Source organism: Lactuca sativa, chromosome 8 (assembly GCF_002870075.4).
Source record: "Lactuca sativa cultivar Salinas chromosome 8, Lsat_Salinas_v11, whole genome shotgun sequence".
NCBI classification, from domain to species: Eukaryota; Viridiplantae; Streptophyta; class Magnoliopsida; order Asterales; family Asteraceae; genus Lactuca; species Lactuca sativa.
Window position 1 is genome coordinate 19,271,643 of NC_056630.2, and position 16,044 is coordinate 19,287,686.

Sequence of the window (16,044 nt, forward strand, 5' to 3'; positions counted from 1 at the left end):
TAGTTTGTTGGTTTGTTAGTTTGATTGTTGGTTTAACTTATAAGGTTAATGTTAGTTAGTTGGTTTGTTAATTTGATAGTTTGTTGATATATAGATAAATTGGTAATTGTTAGTTTTCTTATCATTTGGTAATTTTTAGTTTGGTTTAAGTTAATAGGTTAACTTACAAGTTTATATGTTGTTATTTACTATATAGTTGGAGAATCTTCTATCAATGTCCAACGATCCAGAATCAATTGTAGAACTTATAGGATGGAACAACGGTGACGGGGATGATGACACGTTGTATTAGTTTTATCTTTTATTAGAGATTGTAGTATGACATAAATTTATAAGAATTTTGTTATTTATTTTGGTGTATGTATGGTATTATAAAACTTGGATGTTATGTAATCGTTTTTCTGCATTTAGCGTACCGGTTTTTCTGCATTTAACGTTATTACGTATCGGTTTTTGGATAGCCGAGAATGGTTGCTTTAAAAAAAAAAAAGCAATAGTGGTGACGCTATTAGCGGCGTGTGACAACCCGGAATTTCAATATTGTACAATTAATCAATTCAATTAATATTTAACTTGTTTCGTCGATTTCTAGTGCTATTCAAGGGGTCATTTAAGTGTTTTAAGCTTGTATATATAACCAAGGTTGAGTTTAGGAATGAGTCGAGTGTTGAATAGTGAAAAATTGGGCCATACACACCTCTTGGAGGAGTGTACGGCCGTACACACGGGTGTGCGGCCGCACACCCACTCCCTTGGCAGCACACTCACTTTTGGGCAACACCTTTACCTCTATATAAAGGGTAGCCCCCTTCCTTTCATTCTTTTAACACCTTGGCAGCACACAACATCATATCCTCTCAAGTTTCTCCAACTTTGAACCTTCCAAAGCTTCGAAAACGTGAGTAATCAATCCCTTAGCTTGTTATACTTGAAGAATCTCTTGATCTAGGACTTGAATCATGAAAGTCTCGTCATGTTCTTCATCTCGTTGAAGGAGTGCGACCACACACTCGTGTGTGCGGCAGCACACCCCTGTGTGTGGCAGCACACTCGTGTGTGCGGCAGCACACTCATTTGTGCGACCATGCACACACACCATAGGACCACAAACCCATTTCTAAGACCCTAAACTTGTACTACAACCAAGTTTGGGCCTAGGACACTTCATGGAATGCAAGTATGGACCTTGAAAACACCTTTAAAGTGGCCATACACCTCACTCATGCAATCCTTTGAGGTCCTAACACTTAGTGCATGTAGTCCCAAGTTCTTAGAATGGCTCTTCATCACATCCAGTGGTGAAATACCACCATTTGACTCTTTTATGTGTCATTACATGTTAATTAGGATCAAAGCGTGTTCAAGGCTTCAATTGAACATCCAACATTTCGTTTCGATCCTTCATTCAAATCACCCGAGGTGAGTTCATAGCCCTACATTTTTCCGTATTTTTAATGTTTTCACTTGGGGAGGGGGGGGGGGATACAAGCTAAACATAAATGTTTTCAAAACTCATGAAATTCTCATACTTTAACCCTTTTGTACTATGTTGAGCATAAGGGTCGTTTTTCACTGAAATTTCAAAGTTTTACGGATTCGCTATTCACTACGTTACTCATGTAAACTATAATCGGTATAGTTTGGGATTTTCTAAACATAACAAGTATAGAAACTTCCACTACTAAACGTATGCACTAATAACAGGAATAGTTTACAGTTTGCACCACTACTCTATCACGTTTTTCATAACTGTAATTATCTCTACGAACGGTATATATTCGGATTTTCACTATGGTAGGACGCTACTACACTACATGTAAACTAGATTGTACGATATTGTGAGGCGCTACTTCACTACTATACCCATAGGTGTACAGGGATAAATCCTATCATAGTACAACCAGAGTCTCCTAGAGGGAGAGCGTGAGATTTGTGAATAGATCTATTCGTGACTGACAATCTCACACCCGAACTGCTAGCTACAGTTGGGCAGGTATGCCCAGGGTGACAAATGTCATTTAACTCGACGCCAAAAGAACGTTGGAAAGGTCTCTAGTCATATCAAGTATGGTTATATGACTCACATTATGTATAAATCACCTTTAGTTTACAATCTGACACTCTTCAACGGTTTTATACTAAATAGAACTAAAATACATTACGTATACTGGCCAAAGCCAGGGTTTTCAAACAGAACCAATTATGCAACGACTTCACATGCAAAATACTCATACATCATGATTGGCTTAGGCTAGTCACATGAGGTAGTATTTCCGCATATCACTACAGTTTTTAGTAACGAACATTCATGATTTTATACGAAATCGATAACGCTAGATTTTCACTAAAGAAAATATCGGATTTTCTTGGAAACATACATATATTCATGGTTTACTACAGAACTGATAAAACTACATTTTCACTAAAGAAAATATCGGATTTTCTTAAAACTATACAAACATTTTTGCTGGCTCACCAACAAGTTTCATTACAAACTACTGCTTATGAACTCACTAGCTTTATACTGATATTTTTAAACTGCTTGTATTCTCAGGAAATTAGTAGACAGGTACATGCTGGGTTTTTGAGGAGTTGGAGCAATAAGAGTTTAATGTTTATATTCTATATATATTCTGTATGATGAAATCCAAACAAGTTTCAAAAAATTTCCAATTTGATGTACACATTCTTATTTAAGTATTCAATGTAATGGTTGCGTTGCAATAATTGTTATTATACATTGGTTGGGATGTTATACATGATGTCCTCCACCCCAGAACATTTCCGTCATTCTGGTTTTGGGGTGTGACACGGCAACATAGGGCATTAGCGGTGACACGTAGCATTACCGACGACTTTTTGAGCAATAGCGACAAGACGGTAGCGGCAACAAAGATCTGGACCAACGGATGAAATTAATCAATGAATATGATTTGAGAGTGTATGATATTACAATGGGATAACATGTACCATATAATCACATAAATTTTAGCAAAAAAATGGTATTTTGGACAATTAATTACATTTATAAAAGAAAATTTTCGGATTTTTAGGGATAAATAATTCTCCAAATTTTAAAAATCTGAATTTTTTTAATTGATTCAATTTTAATTCTAACGTAATTTGTAAACATAACTGATTTTATTCTGTCAGAATATGTTTTTTGTTCGAATGATGTTCTTTAAGAATTTTATTCTATTAGAATATTATTGAATAATAACAAAATTCTTAAATTCGAGGTTGAAAAATAACAACATTATAATATATTTTTATACATCCGAACTTAAATACAAATTCATACATATTCTTATAGACTAAAAGTCTTATAAATTTATATACATATTTAAAGTCTTATAAATTTATATACATATTTAAAGCATAACACGGTTATGAACAGTAAATTTATAGGTTTTTTTTTTTTTTTTTTTTTTTTTTTTTTTGACTCTTTTGCCTCAAATGTTTTAAATGTTGCCATTTTTTCCATAAGCTTTTGTTTTTGACTTTTTTTTTGCTCAATTCTCTCGCTCCGCTTTTGCTTTAAACCATTCTCATTTCTTTTATTTTACATAAAGGGTCCTTAGGTTTTGTTGAATCTAGCTTTTTTGGTCTATTTTTGTTTTTTTATACATATTAAAGATTTTTGTAGTGTTTTCAGTGAGAGAATTGACTTATTTTACATAAATGGTCGTTTGGTTTTGTTGAATTTGACATTTTGGTCCATTTTTGTTTTTTTATATATCTTAAAGATTTTTTTTAAGGAAATGGCTTAATTTACATGAATGACCCCCAGTTTTTGTTGAACTTGACACTTTTGGTCCGATTTTTATTTTAAAGAAAAAGGTTTTGGGCAAAGCCCGAATCACCTACTAGTTTTAATATAATTATATATATTCTAAAAAAATATCAACAAAAATGAATAAAATTCTTAAAAAATTAACAACATTCTTAAATTGTGAGTATGATCAAATTTTATTCATTCTTCAATTTTTTCCTATTAGGTCTTCAACGCATTCTTCCAGCCATTCCTGTCACAAATACAACAAAAACTAATAATTGTTAAAAACATGTTACTTATAATTAACTATCACTTTATATATTCTGGTAGAATAAATATAATATGACAGAATACATAGAATATATTTTGGCAGAATACATAGATTTTATTCTGGCAAAATACATAGATTACATTCAAAAGTATCGTATTTACTGCTACTATAATTTTAGATTCCAAATGTACAATAGAAATTGGAATTCAAAATCACAAATTGAATCAGAATAATACACAGACAAATTAATTATCTTTTTAAATAATTACATAAAACATGTGTTGGTAGTAATTCTGACAGAATGCATACCACAAGGTTAAATTCTTTAGATTCTCTTTCAGACATTTCAACAAATACTTATTAGACATTATCATTAAGCAAGCCAAATTTAGAACAATCAAGTATCAAGAACAAATGGAAAATCAAGAACAATCTATCATTATTTAAGTCAGATTATAAATTACAAAATCAACCTGAATGATGGATATTTAAAATTAAAGAAGAATGAGAGTAAACTGGGTATCCTAGTGAAATCGGAAATCAACAGGAATGATATATAGAAATCGAAGAATCAAAAATCAATGAATAAATCAAATGCAAAATTGATGTGAAGAATCGTAACTGTGACATCCTCAATTTCACGGTCAGAAAAGACCGATTTGTTTATTCTTTGTTTTATAAAATCAAAGTAATCTTTTGATTAAAAGAGTTGTGGAATTTGTTCCCAAAACAAAATATGACAATAATTTATAAAAACATTTCTTAAAGAAAATGTATTTTCATTAAATAACAAAATCTCGGGATGTCATGTTCCGATACAGACCAAAAGCATAAACAGTACTAAATAGACCTTACAACAGTTATTTACAACTACTGGTCTATACCCAAAATATCTTGATAAGTCATCCAACTTATGCACTTGTGCCACTACCTGTAATACAAAGAAAAACTGAGTCGGTCAGGCTTGGAAGCCTGGTAACTTTCCTTTGGATTACGAGCACTTAGTTCAAAACATCTACTGAACACTCAGTTCAAAATTACTTTAATGAACACATAGTTCAAAAAAATTAACCTACATGTTACTAGCCTGTTAACATTCCTTTGGATTGTCTAGAAAAGTTTATGGTCGTCATATATATTCCACTAGTTAACTGGAACATCATTATCATCAAAACTTATCTTTATTTTATTTCATCTCACATCAACTATTTCATCTACTCATGTTTTACTCAACATATTTGTAGATACAAATACATATATTGTTTAAATCATTCTAAACAGGTATAAATCATTCAATAAACATTCATCTCAAATAAACAAATAATATACAAACACATAGCACGTATTTTATAGAAGATATTTCATATTTATGTGTTAGATGAAAGTGACTATACACGCACTTGATAAGATGACGATTGGACATCACTTCGTCTCTTAAAATAATATTTTTCGATGAAACCAGGATGTTTTCTCAGAAACCGGGTCTCTCGTGGGCAGAGTTTCGGCTCAAAAACTCTTTTTCTCGGGATCTTTGGGGCTTCGAAACTTATTTCGGGTACTGGGATGATACCGGGACTTTGGGGGGCTAAAAGTAGGCTTAGAGAGGGTATAGAGAGTGAGAGAATGGTGAATTTGCAACCATGGCCGGCTGCTCTTCGGTTTCTATTCATAGGGCCAATTTGTTGGATTCACGTCGTGACTTTAGTTCGTCATCAGATGCGTCATCGCAGCTTGGGTTTGTCAGGCTCTGGAAGACGTCAATCATCTGTTCACGTCGTGAACACTCTTTTCACGTCGTGAACTCTGAGAGTGGTGGAAGTTCGTGCCTTGAACTTCAGAATTTCATATCTCTCGCATACAAGCTCCGTTTCTGACGTTCTTTATATCAACGCGTAGATGTGATTATGCTCTACAACTCTCGTTTAGACTCCGTCGGCTAATTTTGACTTAATTTTTATTATATTATTTTTAGTAGGACAGGACAGGAAAACTCCATTAGAAATTCATAACTCCTTCATCTGACGTCCGTTTTCGTCTATCTTTTTACTGTTGGACTACTATCGACGAGATCTTCGATTCTCATTTAGATTTTTTTGGCTAGAAATCACTCGATCTCATATTCGAACTTTGGGTTGCATACTGCTAAGTCGAAACTTATAAAAAATCATAACTTCCTCATACGAAGTCAGATTTAGACCTTTTTTTATGTACGCTCTCGGTTTAACATATTCTACGACTTTCGTTTAGATCGCTAAGGCCAAATATCGCTATATCCTAAATTCACTATTTACGTCGCGCAGTGTCGTGTCGGTTCTGTCGCGAAACTTCGACATGTCATAACTTCTTTGTTATAACTCGGATTTTGGTATTGTTTATATATCTAGAATCCTTGTCACGACCACTAAAACTTCCTTCATAAATATCGGTTTATCTAATATTTATTTTCGACGCTTATTTTTATCCTTAATCATAATATTTAAGTTTAAAGCACATAATTCATTCTTATTTCTTCAAAACGAGTTCCAAATGTTGACCTAGACTATTATATCGTCATTAATGCATAGCCCAGAAACACGAGCGTTATAGTAACTCAGTAGCATTCAGAGGAAGAATTGCAAGCAATCAAGAAATAGAAGAATCGGAAATCAAATAAACTTACGTTGGTGGCAGAGACCAACCTTCAAACAATCGATTCAACAGTTGGACTTCACCATCGAATGTAAATGGCGATGCTAAATCGGTTCCACCAGAGAAAATACAAAAAATAGAGGACCGATTAGTAGTAGATAATTAGCGGCAACAATGTTGTTGTATCAATCGGGGATAGCGTGTGATGGTGTCGCTAGGTTTATTGGTGCTTATGGTGGTTCAATTTTGATGTCGGTGGTGATTTTTGGAGCGTGAAGATGAATTCCAGAGAAAGAGAGAAAACATCGGCTGTTATAAAGAAAGACGAGAGTTGTAGGGTTTTTTTCAACAGGTTTTGACTTTGACATCCTATATTTAAAGGAATAATAAACATACTAATTATCTACCATAATTAAATATGTAAAGATTACTATAATACCCTTAAATGTTTTATTAACTTCCTCAATTTTCATTGGTGTATACATGCACACAATAGTTTCTAGAAACATTTGAACCTACTCTCTCTCTCTCTCTCACTCTCTCTCTCTCTCTCTCTCTCTCTATATATATATATATATATATATATATATATATATATATATATCCACTATAATAAATGAAAGTTTTTTTTGTCACATATCACACTCTCATTCAATTGGCCAAATGTCATTTTGTGGTTATTATAAATTAATTATTTTTCCAAATGTCATTTTATGGTTTTTTTCTATTTTAATAAATTTTATATAATATTTTACTGTAATAATTACAATAAATGTAGTAATAAATAAAAATCAATTTCATTAATTGACTTACCTTGTTATTTCAAAATTTCCAGATTAAAGCTCGTTAGTTTATTTCGTTTATTTATTTAAATTTAAAAGATAAAAATATCGATTTTAATAATTTATTATTTTTCTTATTTTTTTTATAATTCAAAAGTTCTTAAATATTTAAACATTTATATTTAGGTTTTTTAATTTAACTAATACAATACCTAATATTCTTAATACTCATTAGATTGAAAACATTTATTTATTTATTTAAATTTAAAAGATAAAAAAAATCAATTTTAATTCATTATTTTTCTTATTTTTTTTTATAAATCTAAAGTTTTTAAATATTTAGACATTTATATTTAGTTTTTTTAATTAGCTCATATAATACCTAATATTCTCAATACTCAATAGATTGAAAACATTTTTTATTTTTCATTTTCTCCGTGAACCTTTTGGTTGCTATTAGTTTTTTTAAAACGGTGTTGATTATTAATTACCTAAAATCAATCATTTTTATTTTCCTTTCTAACTAATTTGTTTTCTTTTTTCAAAGAGTCCTTATACTTAGATGAGGACAACCATTAAAATCAAGAGAAAAGATTAATAAAGAATTAGTGATATTTTTTTTTTAAATATTTTGTTTTTATTTATTTATTTATTTTATTTATCTATCAAAGGTCTCACTAGGCTGTGGCTGTGGGAGTGGAGAATATGACCGGTTCCTCATTCGGCTATTTTTAACCCGTAGTGACTAGTGAGCCCATATTTTCCACGCTCGATAGCAACCTCTGAATAATTCGACCCGATAATGACCACCTACTGAGCCCCATCTCTTTAAAACGTTATCTAAATTGCTGATCTCGGACTCAACTTACACACCATACATCGTGAGCTGCTTCCACCCAACTTAACGAAATAATTATTGAACAATCCAACTCGAAAGAAAAATGGACCTCAACCATCAAGTAAACAACGCAAAAATCCCTCATGTATTAATCTTTCCGCTACCATTTCAAGGACCAGTTAACTGTGCTCTAAAGTTAGCCGAACTCCTATGTCTTTCCAGCATCCATGTCACCTTCCTCAACACCGAGCACATCCACCGCCCTCTCCTCCGCCACACCCAGGTGGTATCCCGATTCAACAGCTACCCAAACTTCCGATTTGAGACAATCCCTGATGGAGTTGAGCATGAAAAACCTGTCTCCGGTGACCGGTTCATGGAGGTGATGGAAGCTGTAGATACTGTAAGCAGACCACTTTTCCGGGAGATGATGGTTTCCGGTAGCCTGAGTTCGAAATCAGAGCGGCCGGTGACAGTGATGATACCAGATGCTTGCTTTAGTTTTGCGGTGGATATTGCTTTAGAAACGTCGACTCCTGTGGTTGTCTTCGACACCGTAAGTCCATGCTGCCTCTGGACTTCTTACTTGAATCTTCCTACCCTTATTCAAGCTGGGGATGTTCCATTCAAAGGTGTGTATTCTCATGTATATTAGGTTGCGTGATAAACACATACTCTTATTATGTAGTATTTAAAAGTAAATTACATTGGAGTCGTATTTTGACCATTATGACATAAAAAGATTAATCTTTTGAGGCTTTGATCAGCCTTTTCAATTACATAAATACTATAAGTGTAAAGCTAAAAGTGATATTGATCAGCAATCTATTCTCTTATTCTTCAGGGGATGATCTAGACGAGCTTATAAAAAGTGTGCCAGGAACAGAACATATTATGCGGCGACGGGATCTTGCTAGCTTTTGTCGTACCAACGACCTCTCAGACCCTGTAATTCAACTCATCTTGAAAGAAGCTCGAACAGCTCCTCAAGCTCAGGGATTCATAATCAACACGTTCGAAGATTTGGATGCTCTCATACTCACACACATGAAAAAACTTTGTCCAAATATTTACCCGATAGGCCCACTTCACTCTCTCCACAAAGCTCGCCTCATGGCCAATACGACATTGGTGTCCTCAGAAGCCACCCTTTCAAACAGTGTCTGGAAGGAAGATAGAACTTGCTTGTCGTGGCTCGATAAACACCCTCCAAAAACCGTTCTTTACGTCAGCATCGGGAGTCTAGCCACCATGACAGTAAACCAACTGCTCGAAATATGGCATGGTGTGGTAAACAGTGAGAAACCCTTTCTATGGGTGAGACGCCCAGGGTCAATCACTGGTGAGTATGATGAATCTCAGATCCCGATTGAACTACTTGAGCGAACAAAAGAAATCGGGTGTATCGTAGATTGGGCACCACAAGAAGATGTCCTCGCCCACCCTGCTGTTGGTGGGTTTTTGACGCATAGTGGGTGGAACTCGACTATCGAGAGTATAGTCGAGGGTGTTCCCATGATTTGTTGGCCTTACTTTGTGGACCAACAAGTGAATAGTCGATTTGTGGGAGAGGTATGGAAGCTTGGGATAGACATGAAAGATACTTGTGATCGGTTGATCGTTGAAAAGGCAGTGAAGGATGTCATGGGAACGAGACGAGACATGTTCATCCAGTGTGCGGATGGTTGGGCAAATCTGGCTAAAGAGTCGATAGCTGAGATGGGTTCCTCGTCCATGAGTTTGAGTCGTTTGATCGATGATATAAAAGCAATGAGCTCGACCACAAAGTAACCACTATATATACAAGTCGATGAATGTTATAAGGAGTTGTTTATGGGTTGTTTGTTTGATTAGATAAGCCTATTATTAACGTCATTAGGATAAATATAAATATTAAATAAATAATAATGTAATCGAGAGCATCTCGGATAGGAGCTTTTTTTTATAGTGTATTTCTTTAGAGTAATGATTTATTACCATTGGAGTAATCAGCTTATTGGCTTATTTTTTATTCACCACTCAATATATATTGAGTGGTCAATATAGTTTCATGTTTAATAACCTTACCCTTTCATCGGGCTTATAAAGATGGGTCTTTGATTCTTATTTTGGGCTTGGACTATCCACATTTGAAGCTTGAAGATGAATTGTCAAATTTGAATCATGCGAAGTGTGGAGGGGACCAAGGGAATCTTCAGTAATGGGGTGGTGTAGTGTAGAAAAAGAGTCAATAGCATTCCAGCATCATTTGCGAGGGTGGAGACTCAGTCGTGCGAATCTGCGAGGGTACCCGCGTAACTGCATACTTTTGGACATTTTGGTCATTTTGCTCACCATTTACCTTGGGGGGTTAGGTTTGGCAGCCATACTTTGATTTTCCACCATTGGAGCACCTTGGAGGCGATTTTTGAGAGCTTGATACACATTTTTCTCATCTTTCTAAGTAATTGTTAGTTTCTTGATGCAAAAATACCTTTGTGATTGTTATCTTGTTGCCATGAGTGACTAGTTTCTTTATTTTGGTTAACTTTGGCTAAAACCCTTGGATATTTGTGGGGTTTGAAGGATTCATGCTTGATTTCCATTTATCTTATGTTTATGATTCTAGTCCATATTTTTTATGCTTGTTTAATACTTTGATATTGAGCTTGGTACTTAAATGAGCAATTGTTGGTTTATTTCTTTGGTTTAGCATTAAATCATTGAATTTACTTAGAACAAGAGCTTTACGATGATAGAAATCATCTCTAGCTTATGGATCATGACTCTTTTATAGATATGTAAGCATTTACATCCTCTAGGAATTAGGGATTCCTTCATTCTTAAGGCTAATCAACTTTCTTAGGTTCATTTGCTTCGATTGAATCCTTGATTTTGATTAAGAAGGTGTGTTTTGGGCTTCTCCAACCTCCATACTACCTATAAGGAATCTTCGCATATCATGCTTCATGATTGCTATAACCAATTTGGGATAAATGATAAGCTTCATATTTAATCCTAATGATAAACACACAAATGTTCATTGTGTTGAATTGCCTTGGTTGACCAATTATCTCCAATATTTGACCATCTCACCATCTTGCTTATTTACAAGCATTTTAGTTATTCAAGTCTTTTAGTTTTCAAGCAATCACAACCCCCTAGTTTAATTGTAGTTAGTTTGTTTTATTACACTAGCTCTACTGTATTGCATTGGTGATTGAATACAACAATTTCCCCGATGATCGATACCTCTTTTACCATTATATTACGTTTTATTTGCAAACAAAAGGTCTAATATGCTTGGTGGACTTGGTATCCCGCCAATGTGCATGATCATTAGGATTCTTCATAAGATCCATCACACTAAATCTAGGTACAAAAGAACAATGCTTGAAACTACCAATCTAAATATTACACAATTCATGAAAAAGAACATCAACCAACTTTACTTTAACAAATTAAACAAACAAATACACAATTATATCCTAGACATAACTTCCTAATAGCCATATAAACACGATTCATATTCTCACACTTCTGATCTAATTGTTATAATTCCTTTTTATTAGTTATATTAGGAAAGATAGTCATGTGTACTGATTGAGAAAGTTGCCTTATCTTATGAGCATCTTCCTAATTCAAATATTGGAATTCAAAATATCAAACATCAAACCCCGTTAAAACTCATCCTATACTGACAAACATGTTTCCAACCTTCTTTGCCATTCCTCATGTCTCCATCTGATTGAATACTAAAAGACCCATTTAGAAACAACAAGCGATCAAGAGGAAATCCAATCACCAAAACACCAAATGAAAATCCAAAACAAAATCACATGTCACATTTGACATGACATTATCCAAAAAATACCATATTTCCCTTTTTCCATATTAATAGTCCAAAAATTCAAAACATCAAACTGATTCCTTCTCTCCACTGCATGTCAAAATTACAAAAGTTCTTACACTCTTTTTTAATCATATCACAATTGACAATAAACCAAAAAAGTCCATGTTTCCCTTCAACCTTGTTTTTGCACCAGCTCAATCCACCTCTGCTTTTCTTCATTTCAAAGAAACTAATCCACACTAACTTGCAGTCAATATCACATTTGACAGAAATAGGATTAGCTTTTTGTTACACCAAATCTTTAATACCTCAATATCCATAAAAGGACTGAAATACCCTTTTATAATATTATTGCACCAATCCTTGAGAAGATCAGAGCAATCCTTTCTATTCTTGTGGCAGCCATAGTCAGGATTCTTTCAGGTAATGAGAACAAACCTGCTAAAATCGACATATTCTAAAAAAAGACAATTTTGACCTTTAATCTTATTTTTACACTAGAGTATCCAATCTCTATAATTCTTCAATCATATTTTTAATTTTCACCAAAAAAAATTCCCTTTATTACACTTGATCATCTTTTTATATTTTTCTTAACTCCTTTAAACGAAATTGAAATATAAATTTGGAAAAGATTACCTAACATAACAAAGAAAAAAAGATGTGTTTCGTTTAAAGCTAAAAATTACATAGAAAAAATAGGTTATTTATAAAAACTTACACTTGATGGTCTGTTCTTAGGTGGCCATGTGTAGGAATGTAAGCAACATTGTGGTTCAACATATGGGCATGTCATACCAGAATAACAAAACTTCTAACAATTATGCATGTTCTGTTCTTGACACCCTTAACTTTTTTCTTTCTTTTCTTCTCCGGTCAAGTACCTACCAGTGACATTAAGAGATTAAGTTAATTCAATTCTTTTTATGCTTATATCCATAAGGATGCATATTAAGGCTTAAAAAAATTACAATCTCTTTCAATGATCAAGTTCATAAAAACTAAATCTCTTTCAATGATCAAATTTTTAGTTGTTTGTTTAAGTTGATGACATTTAAAAGCATAAGAAAAACAAAAGGACAAATGTTGGCCGTGTCTCGAATGAATATAGTTGATTAGGCTATATTGACCCTAGACACAACTACATAACTGCCTAGGTTTAACCGCAATGCACAACACCCAATTACTTATGTTTTGTTTTACTCGGGATTACGGTTTCCGGTGTTTAGGTATTATTGTATACTTGGAGTAAAAATACTTATATTTTTAAAGTATACTTTTAGTTCAAAGCGTTTCGGCCCCTTAGTGTTTATAGTTATATACCATGTAAGGTTCGATATACTTAGTTCACTATAAACAAGGGCTCTGATACCAATCTGTCACACCCCGAAACCGATGGCGGAAACGTTCCGGGGAGGAGGACGTCATGTAAAGTATCACAACCAATGTACATAGTAAGCATAGTAAACACAACAATTACATTACATAGGAATATTTACATTTGTTTGAAAGCAAAGTAATACATGTTATATATATATATATATATATATATATATATATATATATATATATATATATATATCAAAAGTAAAGATGAGACTTCTATACGCTCCATCTTCTCCAAAAGAATGCGGGATACCTGTCTAACGAGAACCTAAGAATACAAGCAGTTTTAAAATATCAGCATAAAGCTGGTGAGTTCATAAGCATGTTTTGTAAGGAAAACCGGTTATTTGATCTTGTGATAAATACTTCATTTCCTTTGATAAAGAATGCTATAATATTGGAAACCATTGTTATTGAGTTATGAAATACATATGCATGTTTTCCCAGAAAATCCCATATTTTCTAACATGTAAGTCGATTACCATAAGATAAGAAAAACCCTGACTAATCACCAGTAAGTTACGAAAACCAAGAGTACAAAAGTAGGTAGTTTTAATACATAAAACTATAGATTAAGAACTCTGGAATACCCTCCAATACGAAAGTAGGTAGTCTTATTACATAAATAAGACTATAGAAGAAAGAAAGAAATCCGTGAATAAAACTAATTAGTTTAATACGTATTGTGAGTCATATAACCATACTAATTTGACCCGTGACCTCCTTGACGTTCTTCAGGCGTCGTTCGATTCCAAAATTTGTCACCTCAGGCGTGCCCGCCTAACTGTAGCTAGCAGTTAAGGTGTGGGATTGTCAGTCCCGAATAGATCTATCCACAAATTTCACGTCCTCCCTCCAGGAGACTCTGGTTATACTTCCGGAAAGGATTTACTGGTACCCCGAAGGGTATAACGAAGACAGTCTCACAAGCTAGTATTAACTGATTCACGGGATAATAGACCGTTCTCGAGTTTTGAAATCATTTGGAACAAAGTAGAGTATAAACAATTAAATTCAAAGTAGTTATTTAACATGATACTCTAGATTAAACATGGATAAACTAAATCGGACATAGTTTATATATTGACTTTGCATGAAATCTGAATCCGTAAAACAAGTAATGAAGATCCTAAATTATTCCCATAATAATTTGATTGGTTTGATAAGTTACCCACACTGTATTGAAAACTATGTAATTATATTAAAAAAAAACATCCCTTATGCTCCGCATATTACAAAAGGGATAAAGATATCTAACAGTTTATCAGAAAATCGTATAAATACATCAGTTTTTAAGTTACGAAAATCTTTATGATTTGCTTGTATTCCCCCCTAAAAAACATAAAAAATAACTCGGAAAAATTGTAGGGGTATGAACTCACCAGACGAGAAATGTGTCGGGTAGGATGCTAAGTATCAGTTTAAGGCTTGAACACGCGCGAGGTTCCTATGTAACATCAGGAGATACATAATTGTATCTAATTAGACTTTTAACTACTAATTAAGTAAGAAAATACACTCCGAGGCGTGAAAACACTTTATCTCAAGAGTTAGGAATGATCCGGGTTGCATTTAAGGGTGTGTAGGGTCTAGATAAGGAGTTTACTCTTCAAGTGTAAACCCTTAGGGGAGTTTACGGTGCAAAACCATATCCCCATGAGTTTATGGCCGTAAACTCATGGGTGGTGTGTTCTTGGATGTTTAAAGGTCTTACAATGCACAAGGAAGGCTACTAAGGTTGAATCAAAGGCTTAGGAAGTGATCGGGACTTGAATTGACCTTGGAAAAGGGGTTTACGGTTCTTGAAGGACCCTTGGGGAGTTTACTACCGTAAACACATGAGTTTAAGGCCGTAAAACTCATTTTTGTCCATGATTCATGTGTTTTGGTGGTTGTAGGTTAAGCATACAAAGTTCTAAACCCAAATCTAAGCCATACAAGGTGTTAAGCGCACTTAAACACCCTTGGGAGGTGTTTACGGTTTTGGGAGACCTTCCCAAACCGTAAACTCAAGTGTGACTCATTTGTGCATGGTTTGGTGCATCACATGAAGGAATACAAGGTTCTAGGCACTCATGGAAACTTTTGGAGGTGTTTAAGGGGCAATTTAACACCTTAAAAGGTGTTTATGGCCTATGAAGGTGTGTTTACGGTCCAAGAATGTTCTTGGGCCGTAAACTCATGTTTACTACCCAAATGACATGATTTTGGTGTTCTAAGCTCGTACATGCAAGTCCTTAAGTCTTTGCTAAACACTAGAAAGGATTTGGAAGGGTTTTGGGGCTTCAAAACCCCTTTAAGGGAGTTTACGGTTTTGGGAGATGTTCCCAAACCGTAAACACAAGTTCTTGAGTGTTTTGGATGATTTAAACACAGATTTGCATGCTTAACAAGTTAAACAACAAGCTAGGATAGATTACTTACGATTTTTGGAGCTTGAAGGGGCGTTTTTGGATCAAAACTCGAGTTTTAGAGAGCGAGTAGAGAGAGAAAGTTATGAGGAGGTGGGAAAAAGCTTAAATGAAGTCACTC

At 34.1% G+C, this 16,044-nt stretch overlaps 1 protein-coding gene across 1 annotated transcript; it reads left to right on the top strand.

The window, feature by feature from the left end:
* Window positions 1-8,306: 8,306 nt before the first annotated feature.
* On the top strand, window positions 8,307-10,282 carry LOC111919740 (7-deoxyloganetic acid glucosyltransferase). The gene is made up of 2 exons (XM_023915323.3): window positions 8,307-8,926; window positions 9,139-10,282. Exons 1-2 carry the CDS (start codon window positions 8,398-8,400, stop codon window positions 10,083-10,085), a joined length of 1,476 nt encoding a protein of 491 aa, XP_023771091.1. The 5' UTR covers window positions 8,307-8,397; the 3' UTR covers window positions 10,086-10,282.
* The last annotated feature ends 5,762 nt before the right edge of the window (window positions 10,283-16,044 follow it).

What these genes read in the sequence shown, in the direction of transcription:
- LOC111919740 (XM_023915323.3), top strand. Translation starts at nt 8,398, where the DNA reads ATGGACCTCAACCATCAAGTAAACAACGCAAAAATCCCTCATGTATTA. An exon ending in TGGGGATGTTCCATTCAAAG is followed by an intron (nt 8,927 to 9,138) that starts GTGTGTATTCTC and finishes CTTATTCTTCAG; the next exon opens with GGGATGATCTAGACGAGCTT.